Source organism: Prunus dulcis, chromosome 1 (assembly GCF_902201215.1).
Source record: "Prunus dulcis chromosome 1, ALMONDv2, whole genome shotgun sequence".
Lineage (NCBI taxonomy): Eukaryota > Viridiplantae > Streptophyta > Magnoliopsida > Rosales > Rosaceae > Prunus > Prunus dulcis.
The window spans coordinates 28,977,437-29,001,971 of NC_047650.1; the positions used below are offsets into that span (position 1 = coordinate 28,977,437).

At 37.0% G+C, this 24,535-nt stretch overlaps 2 protein-coding genes across 5 annotated transcripts; both read left to right on the forward strand.

Moving 5' to 3' along the window:
• Positions 1–1,728: 1,728 nt before the first annotated feature.
• On the forward strand, positions 1,729–5,637 carry LOC117637251 (glutamine synthetase nodule isozyme-like). The gene is made up of 12 exons (XM_034372097.1): positions 1,729–1,975; positions 2,079–2,118; positions 2,253–2,356; positions 2,536–2,584; positions 2,688–2,794; positions 3,981–4,068; positions 4,200–4,328; positions 4,435–4,509; positions 4,616–4,707; positions 4,846–5,005; positions 5,143–5,203; positions 5,272–5,637. Exons 1-12 carry the CDS (start codon positions 1,902–1,904, stop codon positions 5,361–5,363), a joined length of 1,071 nt encoding a protein of 356 aa, XP_034227988.1. The 5' UTR covers positions 1,729–1,901; the 3' UTR covers positions 5,364–5,637.
• Positions 5,638–8,223: 2,586 nt separating this feature from the next.
• Positions 8,224–23,490, forward strand: LOC117629947. Of its 4 annotated transcripts, none has more exons than XM_034362630.1 (25): positions 8,224–8,484; positions 9,257–9,864; positions 9,957–10,081; positions 10,236–10,330; positions 10,429–10,644; positions 11,193–11,283; positions 12,015–12,066; positions 13,046–13,111; positions 13,791–13,945; positions 14,494–14,564; positions 14,678–14,872; positions 15,023–15,061; positions 15,948–16,055; positions 16,404–16,493; positions 19,569–19,644; positions 19,780–19,876; positions 19,958–20,027; positions 20,120–20,296; positions 20,372–20,494; positions 21,188–21,271; positions 21,472–21,656; positions 21,808–21,946; positions 22,016–22,075; positions 22,410–22,481; positions 22,779–23,490. In XM_034362630.1, the coding sequence occupies exons 2-25, from the start codon at positions 9,284–9,286 to the stop codon at positions 22,884–22,886; spliced, it is 3,075 nt and encodes a 1,024-aa protein (XP_034218521.1). In that variant the 5' UTR covers positions 8,224–8,484; positions 9,257–9,283; the 3' UTR covers positions 22,887–23,490. The 4 variants fall into 4 exon arrangements, with proteins under 4 accessions (XP_034218521.1, XP_034218538.1, XP_034218545.1 ...); XM_034362637.1 differs by having other exon boundaries at positions 8,251–8,484; positions 9,262–9,864; XM_034362647.1 differs by lacking the exon at positions 13,046–13,111.
• Positions 23,491–24,535: the final 1,045 nt, after the last annotated feature.

Here is a 24,535-nt window from a genome sequence, read left to right on the forward strand (position 1 = left end):
CCATATTATCTTCATTTAATTAATAATTTCAATTCTTAATCTCTAAATTAACCAAGGGTATTTTGTGAGATCCCACATCGACCAAACGGAGAGGGGGTGATGTGCCTTATATGGCACACCTCGCATCCATCTAGTAGGAGGCCTTTTGGGAGCTCACTGGCTTCTGGTTCGTAGGAACTCCGAAGTTAAGCGAGTTGGAGGCTGGAGCAATCCCAGGATGGGTGACCACCCTGGGAAGTTGCTTCGTGAGCTCCCAGTAACAAAACCGTGCGGGCTGGTGAGAATGTAGCCAGGCCCAAAGCGGACAATATCGCGCTACGGCGGAGTCGGTCCGGGGTGTGACAGTTTGGTATCAGAGCCACTCTGCCGTGTGGTGCGAGTGTGCCGACGAGGACGTCGGATCCCTTAAGGGGTGTGGATTGTGAGATCCCACATCGACCAAACGGAGAGGGGGTGATGTGCCTTATATGGCATACCTCGCATCCTCATAGCACGAGGCCTTTTGGGAGCTCACTGGCTTCGGAGTTGTAAGAACTCCGAAGTTAAGCGAGTTGGAGGCTGGAGCAATCCCAGGATGGGTGACCACCTTGGGAAGTTGCTTCGTGAGCTCCCAGAAACAAAACCGTGCGGGCTGGTGAGAATGTAGCCAGGCCCAAAGCGGACAATATCCTGCTACGGCGGAGCCGGTCCGGGGTGTGACATATTTTATGATATTTTGAATGTTTTACTATTTTCTGCCTTTTGCTTTATATATATAGATATATAGATTAACAAACACGCTCTTTTGCCTCTCGCGTGCTACGTGAGACTTACGAAGTTTCGTAAATATTTTTTTCCCAATTGTATTTATATAGATGTCTGTTTCAACAGTTTCATATTTTAATCGCACGCATGTGATAAATAGTCGTCTTAAAAATTTTCCTTTATCACCCGTACTTTTCTAGACGTCCATCTTAGCAGTTACTTTTTATTTTCTTTTATAGCATGTAAACTGCTAAAATGGATTTCTAGAAAAATACGGGCAATAAAAAGAAAACTTTTCATATGATGATTTATCACACGCGCACGATTAAAATAAGAAACTGTTGAAACAGACATCTATATAAATACAATTGCGAAAAAAATATTTACTAAACTTTTGTAAGTCTCGCGTAGCGCGTGTGATTAAAAAAAAAAGTCTTCGCACATAAGGTGGTCAGCTAAGATGGTCATTGTTGTGTGTCTAAATAGCATTACTCTTACTATATAGTCTGATTAGTAAATTTGTGTGCAATATACGTACATATGTATTAGGAAAAAAAGAACTTTTCATATGTTTCTTAATTACACACGTATATAGGCACTTTTCATGTGCAATACATATGTTTCCAATATTTTTCAACAATACACGTATTATATAAGTCTTTTCCTTAATATTTAAAAAAATAGTAAAAATTTAAACAGCCAAAAAAGTAAAAATACAATCATTTAAGGAATTAGTATTAAAAGAATATAAAAGGGCCAATTTTTTTTTACCGATTATAGAAAAATATTGTTGGAAAAAGAATATTAACATAATGAAAGATTCATTTACAAATTAAAACCGGAATTAGGCATGTGTGGGTTGATCCATAATTAAATATTCTCAAGTATCTTGGGGATTCCGCAATCCTTTATTTGGTTACAATGCATATCCTCGGAAGTTTCTCCCTGATGAAATTATCCTTAGTTCCTTACATATTTGCTCCCTTTTTTATATTTTTATTTATTTATCTGGAAAATGAATTAATTATCAGGTGGCAGACTTTGTCACCTACTTAAACACCCAAACCAAAACCCCCCATTTTTCTCCATATCTCTCTCGCATTTGCCTTTCTCTATTCCATTCCCAATTTCTCAGCCTACCCATCATCATCATCATCATGTCTCTCCTCTCTGATCTCATCAATCTCAATCTCTCTGATTCCACTGAGAAGATCATCGCTGAATACATATGGTAGCTACCTCTTCTCTCGCTTTTTATTTTGAAGTAACAAAATGTTATCATCCGGTAAATTATTAACGTACGCACTGTGTGACCCTGTCTGTTTTCGTTATAGGATTGGTGGATCTGGTTTGGACTTGAGAAGCAAAGCAAGGGTACGGCCTTCTTCTTCACTCTTGCACCTTTCTTTTTTTTTTTGATTTTTTGTGCTTGGATCCTTTTGATTAAATTGAATTTGTATTAAAATCAAATTAAATGATTGGTGGATGAATGTATATATATTAAACAGACTCTGCCCGGACCGGTGACGGACCCAGCAAAACTCCCCAAGTGGAACTACGACGGTTCAAGCACCGACCAAGCCCCAGGAGACGACAGTGAAGTCATCTTGTAGTATGTATATAAATATATTTATATATCTATATATCATTTTCAATCGCAATCACCACGATCTCCCACTTCCCTTAATTTATTGTGATGATCATCCTGATCAACGGCCATGATCAAAAGCATATTTGTGAGTTTCTTTCCTAAAAATAAAAATTTATTTGGACTTTTTTTGGCTGGTTCAGTCCCCAGGCTATTTTCAAGGACCCATTCAGAAGAGGAAAGAACGTCCTGGTAAACATTTGCATATCCCCAGGCTGGCTATATGAATTCGATTATATATCATAATATAAAAAGAAGTCGAGGGGTAATATTGTCTTTTCTCGAATTGAAATAGGTCATATGCGATGCGTACACACCGGCTGGGGTGCCAATCCCCACCAACAAGAGATTCAATGCTGCCAAGATATTCAGTCACCCCGACGTTGTCGCCGAGGAGCCTTGGTACTACCATCTCCTACTTTAATTTTAATATTATAGCGTATTAATTAACTAATTAATCGTTGTATACTGCAAAATTGGTATCGAGGTTTGTTTTCTACAACCATCCACCCTGACCCTACGGAATTAAATTGCTCATGTATAGGAATTAAAATTTATTTTTTTGGGTGACAATGATGTGGTGTATCCTTAATGTTATTCTAATTTAGCAACTACTGGTGGGAATCACAAATATGCCATTCCTAGGGGTTAGGTGATCGTGGGGGTGGGCCAATTTCTAGGGGTACAAGATGGATACAAAATAAGTTTGACCATTATGGTTTGCACTTATTAAGTTATGAAAAATACTTAAGGAGGAGCTCTTACATTCTTGTCAATAACAGTATTTCATGTGCGCATAAGTTTTTATTTTTTATAAATTATTTTTGCTTATACGTCAAACTAAAAAAGAAGTATCTCCTTATAAGTAAGGAGACAAACAGTATCCTTAAGTTATTGCAGGTTTTGATGGTTTTAAATTATCAAGCGTGGGTAGGTGGGTAGGTGGGTAGGTGGGTTAGGTGGTAATCATGTGCAATTTTTTTTACAGAATAGATTGGCCGAGGATTAGATAAGGTCAAAGCAAATACCTTAAATTGATAATAAAGGATGGGTTATAATAGTCTTAAAGATAATGCGATGGCTCCATCATTTTGACTTGTTCTTGCCAGCACTTTTGTCACTATTGACTGACTTTAACAAGGCATTACCCTTTATTAAAGTGAATTAATTATTATGACTGTCTCACGCCCGTTGTATTGTAATCATCATATTAGTAAATGTATGTCGGGAAGGGACCAGCTTAATTTTTTTGGATTAGTTTTGTGAATCCTAAATAATCACTTGGGTTGGATCGACCCATCCAATCCAAGCTGTAGTTGTTGAACCGAAACACAAACGCCCAATATAACAAAAGCAACCTTTTTTTTTTTTGGTAACTCGGAATCGAGTTTCATTTATACCAAAGTGAACTCAGAAAATGAGTTCAACCAAATGCAACACAAATACAATCGTTTGTCCAAATGCAACACAAATACAATCATTATACTTACAAAAGGTATAATAAATAAGAACTATTTGTTGTGGGTAGAAGGATAGTAACATGGTATATGCAGCAAAACCTTTACTGTGAAGTTTTGTGATTGTTTAGGTATGGCATTGAGCAGGAGTACACTCTTCTTCAGAAGGATACTAAATGGCCTCTTGGATGGCCAGTGGGTGGCTTCCCAGGTCCACAGGTACTTAATTTGATCTCAATCTGATTGCCATCAACAGCTTCTTACAAATTTTATGCCTTAATATATTATTATTATGCTTGAAAAGAAGTTTCCTAAACATAGCAGCAACTTTGTTTCTTGTATCCATGCAGGGACCCTACTATTGTGGTGCCGGGGCTGACAAGGCCTTCGGCCGTGATATTGTGGATTCACACTACAAGGCCTGCCTCTTTGCCGGTATCAACGTCAGTGGAATCAATGCTGAAGTTATGCCAGGCCAGGTTATCTATATGCTCAATGCTTTTACCTTTGGTTGCTATTGCAAATTTCAGCATAAAACCTGTTGTTGTAACTTCTAATCTGTCCTGGTTTGCTGTTGCCCAACAGTGGGAGTTTCAAGTTGGCCCTACAGTTGGTATTGCTGCTGGAGATCAACTATGGGCTGCTAGATACATCCTTGAGGTAAACAAACCACATATACACATTACAGATCTGTCTGCTCTGCTCTTTTGTATATGATATGGAAGGGCTTTGTGTTAATAATATGTTGATCTGCTTGACAAAACAGAGAATCACAGAAATTGCAGGAGTTATTCTTTCTTTGGACCCAAAACCAATCCAGGGTGACTGGAACGGTGCTGGCGCTCACACTAACTACAGGTAGGGTTCCTTCAATTTTCAATTCAAATTGGATTCGAATGTAATTTTACATCACATTACATGTGATGATGAGCCCTCTAAGTAAAGAGCATGTCAATTGTGTGAATAATTGTCACTGACTATTGTTATTCCTTTCAGTACCAAGTCAATGAGAAATGATGGTGGAATTGATGTGATCAAGAAGGCGATTGAGAAACTGAGTTTGTGCCACAAGGAGCACATTGCTGCATATGGAAAAGGCAACGAGAGGAGATTGACTGGTCGCCATGAGACTGCTGACATCCACACTTTCTCTTGGGTAAGCTAAATATATAGTTATAAAACATTCATGTCACATTGCTAAGATCAACATTTCTTCTTGTGTTTTTGTTGAAATCATGTTTTACTTTTAATCTTTTTAAATTCAGCACTCAAGTTTGCATTGTAAAATCACAGGGCGTGGCAAACAGGGGAGCCTCCGTCCGTGTTGGTCGTGATACTGAAAAAGCTGGGAAAGGTATGTGTCTTCGCCACCTACTGTCAACCTGGACATATTTGTTTAATCTGTGGTTTCACAAATTTCAGGATATTTTGAGGACCGAAGGCCGGCGTCCAACATGGATCCATACGTAGTGACTTCCATGATCGCTGAAACCACCATTCTCTCCAAGTCTTAGAGATTAAATGGAGTTGGCAGTTGGGGGAGGAAAGCTCTATCCAATGCAAATAACTCTTTATGAGTCTCTTTCTCTGCTTCATTTGCCTGCTTTCGGTTGATTGGTTGCTGTTCTAACGATTGTGTAATCGTTGATTTGTCCACTTTCTAGTTTGATGTTGTCTAAAAATCTGTAATAAAAAGGTGTTAGCTATAGCCTCTTTTTTTCTTTTCTGTTTTACAAGAATTTAAACTCAAAAAGTATTATGAATGAAATGATGATGTTTATAAATTAATTTTTGTCGCTTTTGATGACAATGACATTGAATCTATGTCATTTTGTTTTTAGGATATTTTTATTTGAAGTTATTAAGAGAGAGAGAGAGAGAGAGAGAGAGAGAGAGAGAGAGAAGTAAAGAAACGGGGAAGAAATCTATGAGAGAAAAGTAAAGAAAGGGGGAAGAAATCTATCTTTTCTCACATTTTATTTATAGTCTTATTTTTCTTAGAGTATTCACAATGGGCTATTTAAACCACTTGTTTAAACAAATTTTAGGGAGAAATTGGGAATATACAATTACAACTATACTTCTTATCTATCTCCTAAAATAAAGAGACCTCTATGAGCTCTTAAATATGAAGAGAGAGAGAGAGAAAGGACTCTTAGAGCCCTTCCAACCGTTGCCTCCAGCCCGGGCAGGACAGGGCCTAAGGCCAGGGAAGTGCTCTTATCTTAGAGCACTTCCAGCATTTTGCCCCTAGCCATGGCAAGGGGGGCCTAGGGCATCTACTATTCATTTGAATAGTGGCTGCCCTTGCAAAAAGCAATGTGTGTTTCTAGCAATTGCCCTTTGCCATGACAAATACCTTTTATTCTTTTATTTTTTTCACAACTTTTTTTTACATAAACAATTAATTTGGATAATATTTTTGGATAAGATTTTTGGGTTCCTATGTGTCAATATTATTCATATCTCATAATCGAATAAAATTTTCGGATAAGATTTTCGGTTTCAAATTTCAGATAAAATAAAGAATGTTTTCTTTATTCACTAAAAGAAAATCAATACAACTAATAAAATAAAATACATGAATTACAACTAATTTTTTAAACAAAACATTAAAATACAATGAAATGAAAGGCAATCAAACTAACTTAATGGTTTTGATTATTTAACCAATCCGTGTTGCTAGGTCCATCGTCACTAAAAAGTTTTCGTCTTATAACATCCCTTCGTTCTAGTTTCTAAAATTGTTTTGTTTCGGGGGACATATGGCTTGTATCCACGGCCATAGTTTCCCGATCCTTTTTTTCAATCTTTTCTTTGCTCATATACTCCCTTTCCTTTGCATATTCTAATTGAATTGCCCTCTCGTTTTCTTGGGTTTTCATGTCTATTTCAAGTCTTATGGCATTTTTCCTTGAAATTTCCTCTAAAAATTTATATGCATTAGTAGAATTACTCCCTCTCTTCGCTTTCGCCGCCTTCCTCCCAATAGGCCCAGACTCCTTTTCGATGGGTGAGTCTTGACTTATCGGGGAATCCATAGGCGAATCCGATGCCCGTGAATCATGGAGTGGCATCTCGTTCAACACCACCGTCGGACTCGTTGGAATAATTCAGAATCTCTTACAATTCTTCACCGCCTCCCAACATTGGGTATGGTTGAAAGTTTTTTTGCCTTGCCCAGTAGCACCATACCAAATTTGTGCTTGCATCATATATATATATATATATAATGGAAATGCAAGAAATTTTAACAATTTATTGGAATTGCAATATCTATATTAAAACAGATATAGATATTGCAAGAAACATTTAAATAAATATTGAAAATACAAGAAATATTAACAAACTATAGAAATTGTAAGAAACATTTAAATAAAAATTAATATGAGATTAAAATTAATAAAACAAAAATTACAAATAATTTACCTCATTGCTACGATTTTCCCCGCTTCTATGGTTGTCCATCGCTTTTGCCAAGGCATCTCTCCATTTCGCCAACTCTTTATTGAGAATTTTCCACCTACTAGATAATGTCATTTCAGTACGAGTCGAACCCCCCGATCTTTCACAAAATTCAGTATGAATTTTTCTCCACCTATGACAGAATTTCATATAATTGCCTGTTATGGGACAATGACTAATTTGGACCCAACACTCATACAACAAAACATCTTCCATCATGCTCCATGCCCCTCCGGTTTCAATAGAAGAAGCCATAGTATGATAGAGAAAAAAAAAAAATACTTGAAAGTGAAAAAAATATTGAGTAGAAAGTGAATAATAGTAGAAGGAGAAGAAAATGTATGAGGATTTGGTGTTAAAAGTGAAGAGTATTGGTTGGTATTTATAGAAAAAAAAATCAGTAATGTTTTGGTATTTTTTTATTGCAAAAAAATTGGCTGCGGTTGGATTGTTGGAAAAAAGTTGATCGGAGAGCCTAGCGCGCCCCACATGGAAGAGAGTTGTTGGCGGCACTGTAGCGGGCGCGTCAAATTTTTTTAAAGTTGGCGCATACGTCAGCACAAAAACTCGGACTGGCACTCGGGCCAGCCCAGTTCACTGGGGTCCCCCATCTGCCCGGGCGTCCTTTTGTTGCTGGAAACAGCATTTTGGACCAAACCCCCCCAGCCCTCACCTTGGTCCCCTTGCTGGAAATGCTCTTACAGGCTCCACCACCACAATCCAAGTCTTGAGCTTGGGCTAAAACACGTTAGAAACCAAACGTTGGGCCATGAAGTGAGCAATAACTCCAACCCATATAAAACCCGGGCCTCATCATACCCAAACTAAACCAAACCTAGATTTTCTCGAAAAAACCAAAAAAACCAAACCTAGAGATGGATGGATGGATGGAATGGAAAAAGGACAGGGCGGACCAAAACTGAAGAGTTAAAACTCATCGAACTCGCGGGCAGTGGCACGCACTCGCTCCCTTTACGGTTTCGGAGCCCGGAGAAGTGAGAAGGAAGGACCTAGATCTTATCTCACCCCTTCTTTCTCCTTTCCACTAAAACGGTCGTCTAGGACCATCTTTCGCTTCCCCTTTTACCTCCTCTGTCTCTCTTTTCTTTTCCCTCTCTCTTTTTCATGGCCACGGACCAATCTAGGGTTTGAAGAAACCAGCAAAATAAGGTACCTCTCTAGCTCTCACGAACACACTTATTATCTCAAATGGATTTGAATGTGTCGAACTTTTTACGTAATTATGTTTATCTCTTCCTGTTCTTTTTGTTACGTATTGACGAATAATGTTTCCTCACTTCTGTTTGGTTGCTAAGAAAGGAGAGGAACATAATGCGGGGATTCCCAACTTTGGAACTTTTGGTTTCTTTTAGTTACTTATCATGAAAGCATACGTAGATGGTTGCTTTTTGTTTTTTCTTCGGTGCTTACAACGGTCTAAGCCTAACAAATTCTTGTTTGTGAAATGCATGCAAATTTTGTATAGCGTATAGTCTTAGTGAAAAAAGCAAATGACGTATGGAACGCTGCAGGAGGCATGTTTACCGGAAACCCTTGATCAGAAAGAATATTTATTAGGTGATCCATCAAGGAACGAATACATATCCGTTGGAAAATTTTCTAAATAATTTATAATGTTGAAATTCTGTCGGAGGCATGATTTAAATGAATGTCTGAATAGAATATTTCTTCCTGTCCATAAAAGCTTTTCAGTGTTTTGTGTTGAAAGTAATGAACCATGAAAACAAATCTAGAAAGAATATTTAAAATTATGCAACAATGTTTGGACATCCTATTGTATTAAAGAAAAAGGCTTATAAACCGGGAACTAAAAGCAGAAAGTATATGCAATGCACGTGGTCCTTATGCTACACATATTTTTATTTTGATTCAAACACTAATCTAGAACTCAACTGTGTACTGATCGGAGCATACTTTGCAGCACAGGAAGATTTGGAAATAAGAAGTGATGATGAATGCAAGGAGAATAAAGTGTAGAAATCAGAGATGGGTGCTTCAACTGTCCAAATATTCGATAAGGCCAAACTACATTGATCAAGGTTCTTCTCAATCTTTGGTTCATAAAACAGTGTCGGGAAACCATGGTTCACATGGTAGTTTTATTAGAAGCCGCCTCATAGATTCATTTTCGCTGCGGAGTGTTGTTCCTGGTTATAGTTGCACTGGTTTGCTTGTGAGGTCTAATACATGTTTCAAGGGTAGTCAGTTACGTGCCTACAGTTCTGAAGGGGATGGAAGAAATGCAAGCGAGGATAATCGAGTACCAGTGAAAAGTGACGCTGATGTCGATAAAGGAAAGACTTCACAAGAAAAGGCTGGGGAAGATGCAAGGCATTTTGATGCACATGCTCTACTTGGGGAACAAGATCAAAAGGAATGGCTTAACAGTCAAAAGCTTACCAATGATAGTAAAAAGAAAGAGTCACCGTTTTTGACTAGACGAGAGAAGTTCAAAAATGAGTTTTCGAGGAGGATTGTTCCGTGGGAGAAGATAACTGTCTCATGGGATACATTTCCTTACTACATTCAGTAATTGCTTCTCATTAGTGTTTGGTATTGTTCCTTTCTTATCTATTGCTCATTACTTATCAGAAGATTTAAACATATTATTTTTATTATAGTGAACCTACGAAAAACCTTTTGGTGGAATGTGCTGCTGCCCATTTTAAACATAAAAATTTCACTTCCACTTATGGTTCTCGTTTGACATCTTCAAGCGGGAGAATACTGCTTCAGAGTGCTCCAGGTTGGTCACAAGTCCCAAGTCCCACAAATCAAATTATTACCATGTGCGTTTCAATTTTTCCTAAGTGACTAATAATTTGTAGTTAAATTTGTTTCATAGAAAATAATCAACTTACCATTTGTCTTGAGTATCTGCATGATATTGTCATCTGCAGGCACTGAACTTTACCGTGAGAGATTAGTTAGAGCTCTTGCACAAGATCTCCAAGTTCCCCTACTGGTGCTTGACAGCAGTGTTCTTGCTCCCTATGTAAGTTTGAAAGAAATTGAATGTGTATCCCCCCCCTCTTCTTAGTACTCACACTGTAAGATTTTGTACGAGTTAGTTTCTGTTAAATTTTGGAGCAGGATTTTGGTGATGATTGCCAATCAGAGTCTGAATCGGATGATGACGTGGAGGAGAGTACTTCAGATTCAGAGAATGAGGATGATGTGAATCATGAAGAAGATTGGACTAGTAGTAACGAGGCAAAATCAGATATTAGTGATAAAGATGAAGATGATGCGCATGCAAGAGCTGAAGCAGCACTCAAGAAGCTTGTTCCTATTGAAGACTTTGCAAAGGTATGGTTTTTGAATCATCAGGGTTTTTGTATTCTTATTCGTTCTACCCTAATCATATTACGGTGATTCATAAAGTCAAGTAGTGGTCTTATTGACGTCAATAGGAAATAAAAAACATTTGTTGTACATCTTTAATATGAAATAGCCGAATGACATGATATTATATGGATATATCATTGACATAGCGACTGGAGTTCGTGTAGTTACTAGTACAAGAAAATTAAGAGGAATACCCAATGAGTTCACAGCGGATATGCGGGGTGTTGGAATATCAAATCTGGCTCATCTTTGTTATACTTTTGTATATATTTTTTTTCAATAGAAAAATGAATATTTGATAAGTAAGCTGCAATTATTTGGAAAGGATTTCTTGTTAATTACATTGAGATTCATGGTTTTAAAAGTTAAGTACAACTTCTGGAATATGAGGCATGTTTTAGAAGAAAAAAAGGAAAAATGCTCTTAATGATTTACATATGCTAGCGAAGGTGCACTTACATATACTTTTCATAACCCATGATGTATGATCTGTGGTTCATATGTGGCAGATGGTATCTGGAGAATCTGAGAGTTCATCTGAATCCTCAAAATCAGAAGCTGCTGAGACTTCTGATAAATCCAAACGACCACTAAAGAAAGGTTCCATATTTGGATTCATCCCTTTTGTCTATGTTGCAAATTTTATGTGTTTTTGATGTGTGTTTTCCTCAGTTGATAAGATTTTATGTTTCTTGTTCTCTTATTATGTGTGCTCGAGTGTTCTTCTGTATAATTCTTTTTCTCTTATTCTGCTACTACATTTTGTGAGAAAGGTTATTCTTTGTGAATTAGTTATTTTGGTTATCAATTTTAAATGTCTTTGGGTCCCCACTGGGAAAATTGAAGTAACAACGCAACTCTCTGCATTTTTGGTGCTCATAACTTTCCAAATTACAAGTGAAACCAATTACAAAATCCTTTCTTCTGGATACTTTTCTATTTAGTCAGTTGTGCTTTACTTGTTTATTTTATTAATATATAGGTTCTGCTGTTTTCTCTTTTGGTGTGGAAACATGTTCATTTCTGCTCTTGATGGTATTTTTCAAGTGACACATTTTGTTAGAATCTCTGGCTCCTGTTCTCACTTCTATCCTTTAGAGGCATGGTCAAAGTAGGTGTAGTAACACTTTTGATGGCAGTAGTTTTGGAAGTTAATATGTTTGTGTGCGGGTAGTGTAGATTTTGTATTGGCAGTGTAGTTGAGGCAGTGTGGTGGCTGTTGATTGCAGTAGTTTATCTTTCTACAACATATTGGAAAATATTATGTTTTGTTGCCATTCTTTATTGGGAAACCTTTCTTATCAATAAGTTTATTGCTTCATCTTTTTCAGGTGATCGAGTGAAGTACATTGGGCCTTCTTTACATGTTGAAGCTGATAACAGGTCATGAATTATTTCTTTCATTTGTTTGCTTAATTTTGTGTTCATAGATTTTCAGAATATTCTTGGTTTGTTTTCTGCATTATATAATGCATTTGTTTTTGTTGCTCTGAAAAAAGGAACATGGTTTTCAAATACTTACAATGCATGAGTCTAAAATGTAATTGTTTTTCATAAAAAATTGAAAGTGTATTTTGAAGCTCATGAATGTGACTTTCTCTCCAATCTTTTGGATAATGAAACTTCTGGAATTCAAAAAGAATTTTTTTTGAAAACTTGCTCAAGTAATGTGTTGTACCTAGTTAAAATTGAAAATTGTACCTCCATTCTGACAAAGGAGGCTAGTGTACTTCTCAAATTGGGGAAGAGGGGGCCATTTATGTGTGACTAAACCTTAAGATAGGGTGGTGTAGCTTATTGATGATAGTTTTGGTGTAGCAGATATTATATACGACTTGATTAGGCACCAGGTTCATGAAACAACTTAGCACCCTATTTTTAGATGAGGCGCTTCCCGGGCTTCTGGCAGTGCATAATGCCTTTTAGGCATGGATATTTTGTGCATAATTGAGATTGGTTCATTAGATTAGAAGGATAAAACTGGGGTCCAGTCGTGAGCTTTAAAAGGATTCTTGTTCGTATAAGTCTTTGATGCTACTTTGTGTCAACTTTTGAAAAAAACTATATGTTTTCAGTTCTGTTTCTCTGGGGCTTTTAATGAGCTTGCATATTTTTGAGTTAGGTTCCCAGCAGTTTGTAAATAATGCAATACGGGGTCCTATTGGGATTTTTAGCCAGAATCTGTAGATAAGACAGTGTTAAACCACTGACTTCTTAGGTCTTGTATATTGAACACTTACACGCATGCTGCCCGGAATATGATATCTATGGTCTGTCTTTCAGAGCCCTTTAGGATGATCTCATCCCCACATGAACTCTGACTTCGCCCTCACCTTACATTGACATATATAATGCAATACAGGGTCCTATTGGGGAACATATCAACATCTGATGGTCCAAGGAATGCTTATACCATTTTCCGTGGCAGGTGGGTTGGTAAGTCGCCAATGTGTAGGGGAAGGAATACAGTAGCACATTATTAGATGTCCTGCTTTTGCTTTTCTCAAAATTCTTTTGTTTTTTTGGTGTACCATTATCCTTCTTAGGACCTTAGTTCAACCCTTTTTTTTCCATACTCTATTGTCTATATCCATGATCCATTATCTCTCCATTCAGTAAACAGGCTTATTCATTTTAAATACTTCAAAAAGATGTTAGTGGCTCTCAACCTTGATTTTAGGGCAACTATTTTGACTCCTTATAGAGGGTATGTGAGTGCATTGCTAGAAATAAGTTGCCAACTTTTGCATAAAAGGGTATGTCAGCCTTTAAAGTGAATTGTAGTAGTGATGTCATTAGTTTTGGCTCTGCCCCGAATTGGAGGCACTCATCCAAGACCATGTATATCACGAGTACGGTCGGAGATGATTCATTGTAGGTTGAATTGAAGTCTATCTAGTGTTTTCAAAGAAAAATTGAGGTTTTATCAACTCTTTTTTTATGCAGTCTCTGTCATTACTGTATCATTTCTGTTATGCTATTAGAAAATTCTAAGTACGCAGTGGTTTCAGTATTATTGTTCATTGATAAATGTGCAGTTGATTTCTTTGCGTATCCATAATTCTTAAATCTTCTTACTCGTACTGATGAATTTGACATCTGTGCAGGCCTTTACCAAAGGGTCAGCGTGGGGAGGTATATGAGGTGAGTGGAGATCGAGTTGCTGTTCTTTTGGATGTTAAAGAGAAGACAGGAAGTGAAGTGGATAAAGAGGAGAAAGAAGGAGAGCAGCCTGCAAATCCACCAGTTTATTGGATACTTGGTACAATTTGCTCCGGATCCTTTGAGTTTTCTTCATCTTCTGTTGACACGTCCTAAATTTTTACGGACAAGTGAATGTTGCAAGCAGAAAACAGAATAGTGGTTTCAAAATTTGCCAACTGATAATAGCATGATGTCTACCAGTTTTATCTAATAATGCATATGGTCTATGACTTTATTTATTTTTCTTTTATCATATCAATATATGACATCTTACCTTGTTGGCTAATGTAAATCAATTTAACACATGTGAGGGGCCTCATTGCTCAATGCTTATTCTTTTAGGCTTGCATAATGTTAATACCCAAACTCGTGCTGTTGGTATTATCATCTTCTGTTTTGTGTTCTTGAACCATATTGTTTGCTCATGAGTTTCATCAGTGATAATAAATCCCGGTAATATTATAATCAGGATACCTCAGATAATGACATTGAGAGAAAAGGCTTAACTAGGTTTGGTTTTAGCATGATGTAGCATATTAAGATGTTGATGGAAATTCTGTTAGTGATTCTTCCAATGACATACTGACAAGTTTCTCTTACATACAGCTAAGGACATTGAGCATGTTCCTGACACTCAGACTGAGGATTGTTATATTGCAATGGAGGCCTTAAGTGAGGTACGGTACACAATGCTAAAAGATAAGAAATAACATAGGAAGCCCATGACTTTGTGTTCTCATGCGTGAAGTTTTTCATCTATAAACATTATCTGAATTTTCATTGCTTGCAGGTATTGCATGCCAAGCAACCTCTTATTGTCTATTTTCCAGACTCTTCTCAATGGCTGTCTAGAGCAGTTCCCAAGTCGGATCGTAAGGATTTTGTCTCTAAGGTGCAAGAAATTTTTGACGGGTTATCAGGTCCTGTTGTTTTGATTTGTGGGCAGAACAAAATTGAATCTGGGTCAAAGGAGAAAGAGAAATTTGTAAGTGTTAAAGATTCTTTTCATGGGATACCGATACATCCGGTTTTGTCCTTACATGTTTATGAATTTGTGGCTAACTTTCTCACAGCTATTTAAAATTTATAGCTAACACTTTTCCTTCTATTTTCCTTTACAAATATTGTGTAATAGACGATGATACTTCCAAATTTTGGGCGCCTTGCAAAGCTGGTAATCCTCTATTCTCTAGGAGTAAAATGAACTTTAACACTTGCATTATTGTGAGTTTTCCTTTGTTTAAACTTGACTGTTCTTTTGTCTCTAGTAGCACACACGAGTTTATAATGGCCCCAGGCAACATTTCTTGATTGACAATAAATAAGGCACCAACTTTTTTTATGTTTGGTTTTTCTTCAAATTTTGCTCTTATGGCTAAAGCCGTATTGAACTTCTTGTTGTACAGCACCTGATAGAATGCAACCTTTTACTTGCCTGACTTAGAAGTCTCACATTCTTGTTTTGGCATGCGTTTCAAAACAGTTTCCAACTGAATACTAGATGGTCTTTCTAGTGCCATTGGTTATTCCAAGTTACCCACTCATGAAATGTCAAAAAGGGATTTGTAAGAGCTGTAAAATGAACAGACCAATTACCCTTTAAAGCAACAAGTATAGTTATTTCGTCAACATGAGTATACTTATCTCGTAAATTTTGTAGCTGCTTGCATTACCAGTTCTTCTTATAGATAGAAACCTGTATTTTAGACATTTGTGGTCATCTATAGCCGATCCTCCTCTTTCTTGTTCTCAACACATGGTTCTTAAGCATTGATGAAATTTCCTTCTAGATATAGAGCAGCGTTATCTCAAAAATGATGGTTTGCTCATCTAGTTCTTCAAATTTCAACTTTGATGCTTTCATGATACTGGAATGAACCATCATTACTATTTTTCTTCTCCTTGGCTAATCAAAAACATTTTGCTGCTCTCGGGGTTCCTATATAGTTCTCATTGTTCAAAATTAAGATACTTGTTACTTGGATTCTAGGCAATATTTATCCAAATATTGTGTTGTCATTTTTTCTCTAATTGACAAATTACGTATTTTCTGTTTCCAGCCTCTCTCTCTTAAGCGTCTTACTGAGGGACTTAAAGCAACAAAGAGATCGGATGACAACGAAATATATAAGCTATTCACAAATGTTTTCTGCTTATATCCCCCGAAGGTAAATGTTGTACTTCCTCTTGTACATAATCTATGATTAGGGAGTTTTTTCGTCCAGATCTTTCATGCATTAATTTTTGCTTTATCTTAACATTTGTGATACTTAAGATGGGCCCAAAGTGATTGGATTGCCTCCTGTATTTCTAGATGGATATATCTTTGCTCAGGTGTAATATGAATATTCTAGTTTCTCTTGAGAAGTGTTAAACTCGATGGGTACATTAGTTGGAGCTTTGTGTGATAGCTGAAATTAAATTATGTATAGGTACATCATAGATATACATATGCAAGTACTTATTTCTTTTCCATGCATCTTCTCTTCCTTTCCTCTCCTTGTCTTCTTTTGCAGGAGGAAGAGGAACTTCAAACATTCAGTAAACAGATTGAAGAAGATGGGAGAATTGTTATATCGAGGAGCAATTTAAATGAATTACATGAGGTATTTTTTTAGTTCTGAAATTGTTTCAATTGGTCAGTGAAGTATTGTGCCATTTAACTTGTTCTTTTGATTCACGCTACTAGTCTGATTTGGTGTTGTCTTGGGGGTGGGTGATGTAGAACAGCCCGTAGGTTCAGAGTAAATAGCCCGTAGGTTTAGAATAAACACTTGAGCAATAGAACAGAGGAGAAATAAGGGATCGAGGAGAAGAATTAGGCCTTCTCCAACCCATGAAGGGTTAAACCCAAATTTTCCCCTTCCAAAAAGTAACTATTTGGGTTTTGCCGGACTCAAATTGTTTTTTCTCCCAACCCTCCGGACTCATTTTTTAAGTCCACACCTTTATTAAATTGTTTAAGAATAGTTTAAGTCTTATTTTTTTAATGGAAAACTTTTCTTCATTTAATCTTTTTATATAACATCATAATTTAATTTTTTGAACAATTTGACCTAAAAAATTAGAAATTCCATAAATTTAATTTTATTCCAAAAGTCAGCAATGTGGGCCCAGTCACTTTTTAAAGTTACTATTAGATTTATAAAAAAAAAAAGAAAAAAAAAAGGAGACATTTGAATTGCAAAGGCACTTCACTAGGAGCAGACACGTGGCATGGCCCAACAGACAAACCCACCAGAGCTGGCCCCAGCGCGGGCCCCAGTGTTTTTCTGATGCACATGGGCTGTGCCACCTCAGCATGGGCTACACTAAATAGTTTTGGGTCCAGGCAATACTTGGACTGGTATTTGGGTCCAAATCTGGGTTTTTCCAAATTTTTTCCCCTTCATTTTCTTGGGTTGGGAGAGGTTTGGGGCAATAATTTGGGATATTTTGGGTTAAGGTCCTTGGGTTGGAGATGGCCTTAGAGATCGAGAGACGAAGGGAAAGGGAAGGAATCAGAGAGTTTAAAGTAAGGAAATTTATCATTAATCAAAGTCTAGGAAAAGGAAAAGTAAACTTTAAGAAATAGGAAAGCAAATTAACTAATAAGAGATCCTTTAATAAGAAGGAATCTTTAAGAATTAGGAAAACTAATCCAAGTAGAAGTAGGAAAAATAATAATATGCATTCTGCATCATTCTCCCCTACCGAAAAAGAACTCGACACCAGCGAGTAGACCAAGATTACGAATGACGACGACGTTTGTAAGTATGGATGATGGGAGGATGGGATGCAGCCAAATCAAGATCATGGAGAGCATCCTGATAACTTTGCAGAAGAGTGGAATCCAACTGGCGAAATTCAGCTTCTATAATCCAAGTATCCTTAGTAGCAGGCCTTCCAACCCAACGAACCAGATAACGGGTAGAACCTCCAGTAGATGAGGCCAGAACTTCATGATCCAAGACATCCTTAATCTGAACTGTAGGGGCAGAACTAGTAGAAGGAATACGCGGCACCATAGGAGGAGTGGAACCCTGAGCAACATACATAGAAATAGGTGGAGAAAAGTTGCCCCAATAAGGAGATAAATCAGGAACATTGAAAATGGGACTTACATGCATATCTGGGGGCAACTCAATCAAGTAAGCATTGGACCCAAGCTTCTTGAACGAGCATGAAGCTTCTTAAAAGATTGCTTAGGAAAACACTCAGGACAAATCCGCACCATAACAATATCCCCTTCCTGAAACTCTTGTTGACGACGATGAGCATTGGCTGCCAGTTTATAAGTGTCGGTGTGCATGGATATCTGCCTATGGACGTCATCATGCAGTTGCCTAATATTTTCAGCAAACGGCGTAGCAGAATCTGAGGCGCGGGCGGCCTCAGGAAGAGCAACTAAATCAACAGGTGATCGGGGAGAAAACCCATGAACAACCTCAAAAGGACTCTTACCAGTACTTTGATTAGCTGAGTTGTTATAAGCAAACTTAGCCATAGGCAACAAGAGATCCCAATTCCGGGGTTTATCCCTAACTAAACAACGGAGTAAATCACCAAGGCTGTGATTAACCACCTCAGTTTGACCATCTGCTTGGGGATGGAAAGTAGAAGAAAAACTTCAAAGTAGTACCCAAAAGCTTCCACAAAGTCTTCCAAAAATAACTAACAAATTTGACGTCACGATCAGAAACAATGGAGACTGGGAGGCCATGCAAACGGACTACTTCCTTAAAAAATAACTTGGCCGCCTAAGAAGCAATTAGTATTTTTGGCACAAGGCAGAAAATGTGCCATTTTAGAAAAACAATCAACTACGACAAAGATAGAGTCATAGCCGCGACTAGTCTTAGGTAAACCAAGCACGAAACCCATACTAAGATCCTTCCATGCGGCATGAGGTGTTGGTAGAGGGGTATATAAACCTGTGTTACGTTTGCGAGCTTTAGCTAGCTGGCGTGTGCGGCATTGGGAGATGAGATGAGCAACATCACGTTTTAACGACGGCCAATAGAAACGATCTTCCACCAAGGCAATAGTCTTATCTTTGCCAAAATGTCCTGTGAGGCCGACACCATGTAGTTCCCAAACAAGGAATTCACGAAGAGAAGTACGGGGAATACACAATTGTGTTCCTCGAAATAAGAACCCATCCCTTGTAATAAAGTCTACATACTCGCGACGGTTACCATTGGAAACTTCATGAAAAATAATTCCAAAATCTGGACAAGACGAATATTCAGTCTTAATATGATCAAACCCGGTTACCTGAACTGTCATTGTGTGCAAAATAGTAGCCATGTGACTAAGGGCATCGGCTGCCTTATTGTCAACTAGGCTCTGATACCAACTGATGTAGAACAGCCCGTAGGTTTAGAATAAACACTTGAGCAATAGAACATAGAAGAAATAAGGGATCGAGGAGAATTAGAGATCGAAGAGACGAAGGGAAAGGGAAGGAATCAGAGAGTTTAAAGTAAGGAAATTTATCATTAATCAAGTCTAGGAAAAGGAAAAGTAAACTTTAAGAAATAGGAAAGTAAATTAACTAATAAGAGATCCTTTAACAAGAAGGAATCTTTAAGAATTAGGAAAACTAATCCAAGTAGAAGTAGGAAAACTAATAATATGCATTCTGCATCAGTGGGGTTCCTTGAACCTCTTTGACCTATTGGATTATTTTTGAATTGCAGGTTCTTGAGGAAAATGAGTTATCGTGCACGGACTTGTTGCTAGTAGATACTGATGGTGTCATCTTGACAAAGCGAAGTAAGAAACCCTGAGTTCCAATTTACCAATATCAATATTTTGATGTCAGAAATGTGTTATATATTGCAGAATTTTCAAACAAAATTTTTAATGACCATGTCTTAATAGTTAATTCTATTATGTTTATTTTCTCAGAAGCTGAGAAAGTAGTTGGCTGGGCGAAAAACCATTACTTGTCATCTTGCCTTCTTCCTTCCATTAAAGGCGAAAGATTGCATCTGCCTCGCAAAAGGTACTTGTTTCATCTGTCATATATTGTGTGTTCAATTTTAAAATAACCCTGACGTTTACCATTCTTGTTATTTTTGTAAAGCCTTGAAACAGCAATTTCACGTTTGAAGGAGCAAGAAACTTTGTCTCGGAAACCCTCTCAAAATTTGAAGGCATGCGTTTAATTGCCTTGTATGACAAATGTTATAACAATTTGAGTTTTTTGTGTATTGTTTCACCTTTAACATATAGAAAACTATTTCAGAACCTTGCAAAGGATGAATATGAGAGCAACTTTGTTTCAGCAGTAGTACCTCCCGGTGAAATTGGTGTTAGGTTTGATGATATAGGTGCTCTAGAGGATGTGAAAAGAGCACTGAATGAACTTGTCATTCTTCCAATGAGGAGACCGGAGCTTTTCTCTCATGGAAACTTGTTGCGGGTATATATTTTAATCTTGTCCATAGTTTCTTCTATGCTTAAGTAAGTGTCTGATCATGTGAAACTTCCTTGCCAGCCCTGCAAAGGAATATTACTTTTTGGGCCTCCTGGAACCGGGAAGACCCTTCTTGCCAAGGCACTTGCAACAGAAGCTGGGGCGAACTTTATCAGTATAACTGGTTCTACTCTAACATCAAAGGTATGCCTTCCAGTATCTAAAATCTACCACTGGTTCGTTTAATTCCATGAACTAAGTACCAAGCTTAATTGTTTTTTGCTTGAAATTAAACATTACTTGTCAAGATTAATTATATGTGAAACGTTTTCTCTGTATGACTGTTAGCTTATCTGATGCAAAAGCTAGCGAACCTCATCTATTTTTTAATGCATTTTCTTCATAGTGTATCTTGTATGCACTTGTCCAGGACTAAGTTGCACTCTTTATGTTTCTTCCACCCCGCCCCACCTAAAAAAACATCCCAAAGCAAACAGTATAATTCCTGGATTACGTTCTCTAGATTACTTTTGTGTTTCAATGGTTTAAATCTGGATTAAAGTTATCCTTCTTAAGCTGGGAGATCTAGTATGCACAATAATGTGCTTGTGGGACTTAATGTATTCTTTCCAGGAGGTGTCTTATAGGTTAGCTGAATCCGCTTTAAAAATCTAGTTAATATTGGCTTATGTTTGGGATTATAGTACTTTTAATTTTCATATGCACAGGATTAGATTCTACTTCATTGAACTTGATATATTTGAATTTGAATATCAATTTTGAGAGAGAGAATTGAGTTTGGTTTTGTGCTTGAAATTGTAGACAAATAAGGAGCTTTATGTTGATTTTTATCTGGGAGATATTTATGTCTTTGTAACTTTTATTAATTTAATACAGTGGTTTGGAGATGCTGAAAAGCTGACCAAGGCTCTCTTCTCCTTTGCCAGCAAGCTTGCTCCTGTCATAATATTTGTTGATGAGGTGAGTTTTTCTTTTCGAGGTAAAAAATGATGTGCAACAAACTAGTTCCTTTTGTTTACTGAAACCTCCTAATATATATTTGAGAAATTTTATGGAGATTGAAAGCATTATATACTGTAGAAAAAGAGTTGTTTTCATTGATGATTGTTATGGGTATGACCCTGGATTTATGACTATCTTGTTATAAATTTATATTGTAGGTTGATAGTTTGCTTGGTGCTCGTGGTGGTTCTTTTGAACATGAGGCAACTAGAAGAATGAGAAATGAATTCATGGCAGCTTGGGATGGATTGAGGTCTAAAGACAGTCAAAGAATTCTTATTCTTGGGGCTACAAATCGGCCATTTGACCTTGATGATGCTGTCATTCGTCGCTTACCAAGAAGGTGTGTTGATTTATAAGAATGCTATCCAGATTGGTTATGGTGGTTTTATCAATTGTTTGTCTCATTTTTTAGGTAGTAGGTACTGCTGATATTGACAGAAAAAAATTCAAGCTTAAACATTTTTACCAAGTTATGTTGGGTTGCTTTGTAGGATATATGTTGACTTACCTGATGCTGAAAATCGTATGAAGATTTTGAGAATATTTCTTGCTCAAGAGAATCTAGAACCTGGTTTCCAGTTTGAGAAACTTTCACATGCAACTGAGGGATACTCTGGCAGCGATTTGAAGGTATTACTTTGATGGTAAATCATGGAATTTCATTGTGGTATATCTCACACATAAAATATTGTTTTTCAGAACCTTTGCATTGCTGCTGCGTATAGACCTGTCCAGGAACTTTTAGAAGATGAAAAAAAGGTACATGCCTTTAGAGATTATCTTACAATATCTGTTTTGGGGCATGTAGCCCAAGATGTTCTTACTAATATGGTAGAAGTAAACATCTAATATGAATTTTTGTGGTTTATAATGTCAATTTCTGGTTGGTTCCATTTGAGTGTTTGAGATGTTATCTCTTTTTTATTTTTATTTTTTTAATGCTTATATGATCTAACTTATCTAACAAGTTTTAGCTGTTATTTTCCGAGTTTTCAGCCTTGTGCTGCACACCTTCATCTTTATGTGCTACGTGAAAAAATGTTTACTGATTTAACTTTCCCTACTTGGTGGTGTTTGGTCACTCATCGTACAGGAAAGCAGAAGTGATGTATCCCCAGCGTTAAGGCCGCTTAATTTAGATGATTTTATTCAATCAAAAGCGAAGGTAAAGAACTTAAGTTATATAATTTTGTTATTCCTTTATGTTTAATACTTACTATCCTGTGACATAATGGTCGCGAAGAGGCTGTTTAAGCAACAAGTTTGTCATATTACCATGGGAAAAATATACTTGCCACAAGGACGGACACAAATACTCTTTATCTTCCCCATGGATGTGGACACGTTTCTGGACATACCACTTCCGTTTGTGTTTTTGTTTTTGAATATATTTATCTCTGTTAATTACAAGCACTAATTATTACTGATATGGCGGTTGTTTATTTGTAATTTGATTATGTAGGTTGGGCCATCAATTTCCTATGATGCTTCAAGCATGAACGAACTTAGGAAATGGAATGAACAATACGGAGAAGGCGGAAGCAGAAGAAAATCACCATTTGGTTTTTGAAACTGACCTTACAGGAGTTATTTTTCCTTATATATTCTTAGAGAGAGAAAGGCCTACCTTGCAGGCTTCTCTCTTTATCTATTCGTGGAGGAAGAAGAAAAAAAGCCCCCAACTGCGGAAGCTTTTCGTTCTTTATGCATTCTTGGAGGAAAACGAAAGAAGATAAAATCCCAACTTTGGAGGCTTAGTTAACATTAGGAAGAAAGCCCTCTTTTTTCATCCTTTTTGAGCGGATGAGAGAGAAGGCCTCAACAAATATTGTACTATCTTGTAGTTTCATAGAATTTTTTATTTTTTTCTCAATTTTCCTTTCCCTGTAAAATAACACCATTACCAGAACTATTGTTTTTTTTTTTTTTTTTTTGGTTGGTCAAGCAGAACTATTGTTTTAGTAACACTTTTAGTTATGTCAACGAATATAGTACTGCCTTGACCACCCGAGTGTTTTCTTTTAGGTATTTTAAAGACATATATAAAGCAAGGACCACTAGTGTAGTTTTCTTGGAGTAATTGCTCCTCCAGACAAGGTTTTAGGTTTGAGCCTTAACATCCGTGTTTTGTGTTTGAGTTTAATATATTATTGCCACTGCTCGTGAAAAAGACAGAGAGAAAGAGCCGGAGCGTAAGTTTCTAAACTATTTGTATTCTGAAAACTGGGATTGGTGGAGTTTTAACTTTCATCCAACAGTCGTGCAAATCTAACTTAAACTTGTAAGTAGAAAATTGTGGGAAAAGCAAAGGACACTGCTTTTATTTAAAATTCCATTTCCTTGGTCATATTAAGGAGTTTAGGCAATCTCTAGCCTTGGGTCATAGGCTAAATATAGCCCTAAAATAATACAAAACTCATATCCAGTTATGAGCTATAAAAAAATTTGCCAATTTTGGAGGGTTACAATTAGCCATTTAGCCATCTGACTAGGCTACTTGTAGCCCAATTATAGCTCATGCCGAATTTTTGTGTGGCCCCAGTGTATGTACTTTCTAAGAAGAGAAAGTATCACGCGTGAGCGTAAGCACGAAACATATTGTATGTACTTTTTAAGAAGAGAAAATATCACGCGTGGGCGTCAGCTAGCCATTAGTTTTTTTTTCTTTTAACCTTTTTAAATGTATGTAAATTTGTTTTGTTTTTAAAAGAATTTATGACGGTCATAACCATTTGAAACGTTACTTTTTTTTGTTGTTGTTGCTTTTTTTACATTTTTAATGTATATAAAATTTCTTTGAAAAAAATTATAAACAATTGGTTCTGACCGTTGGAAGGGCTAAATTTATAGTCCTGGACTACATTCCGTCTAAATATTACTCCATCCCGCCCCCCCTTGTGTTCAACGCCTTCCCATTGACCCCTTAAATGAGCTTGCGTGGTAGGAAAAGTGAGCCAATTCACACACGTGGTGGTGCTTATGTGGAAAGAGATGAGTGTTGTCTCAAAGAGGGGAATTAAAAGGGGTTCTTTGTCAATAAGGTTCAAAATAGCTTTGGATATTTGGATTTTGGCAAGAAAAATGGCGCGACGACAATATGTTATATTTTATAGCTGCCAGTGTAGGAATCCATGTCGGGTGAAGACATCGTGGACTGAAGCTAACCCATGAAGGAGGTTTCGATTCTATTGAAAGGTAAGGAATTGACATATTTGTTGG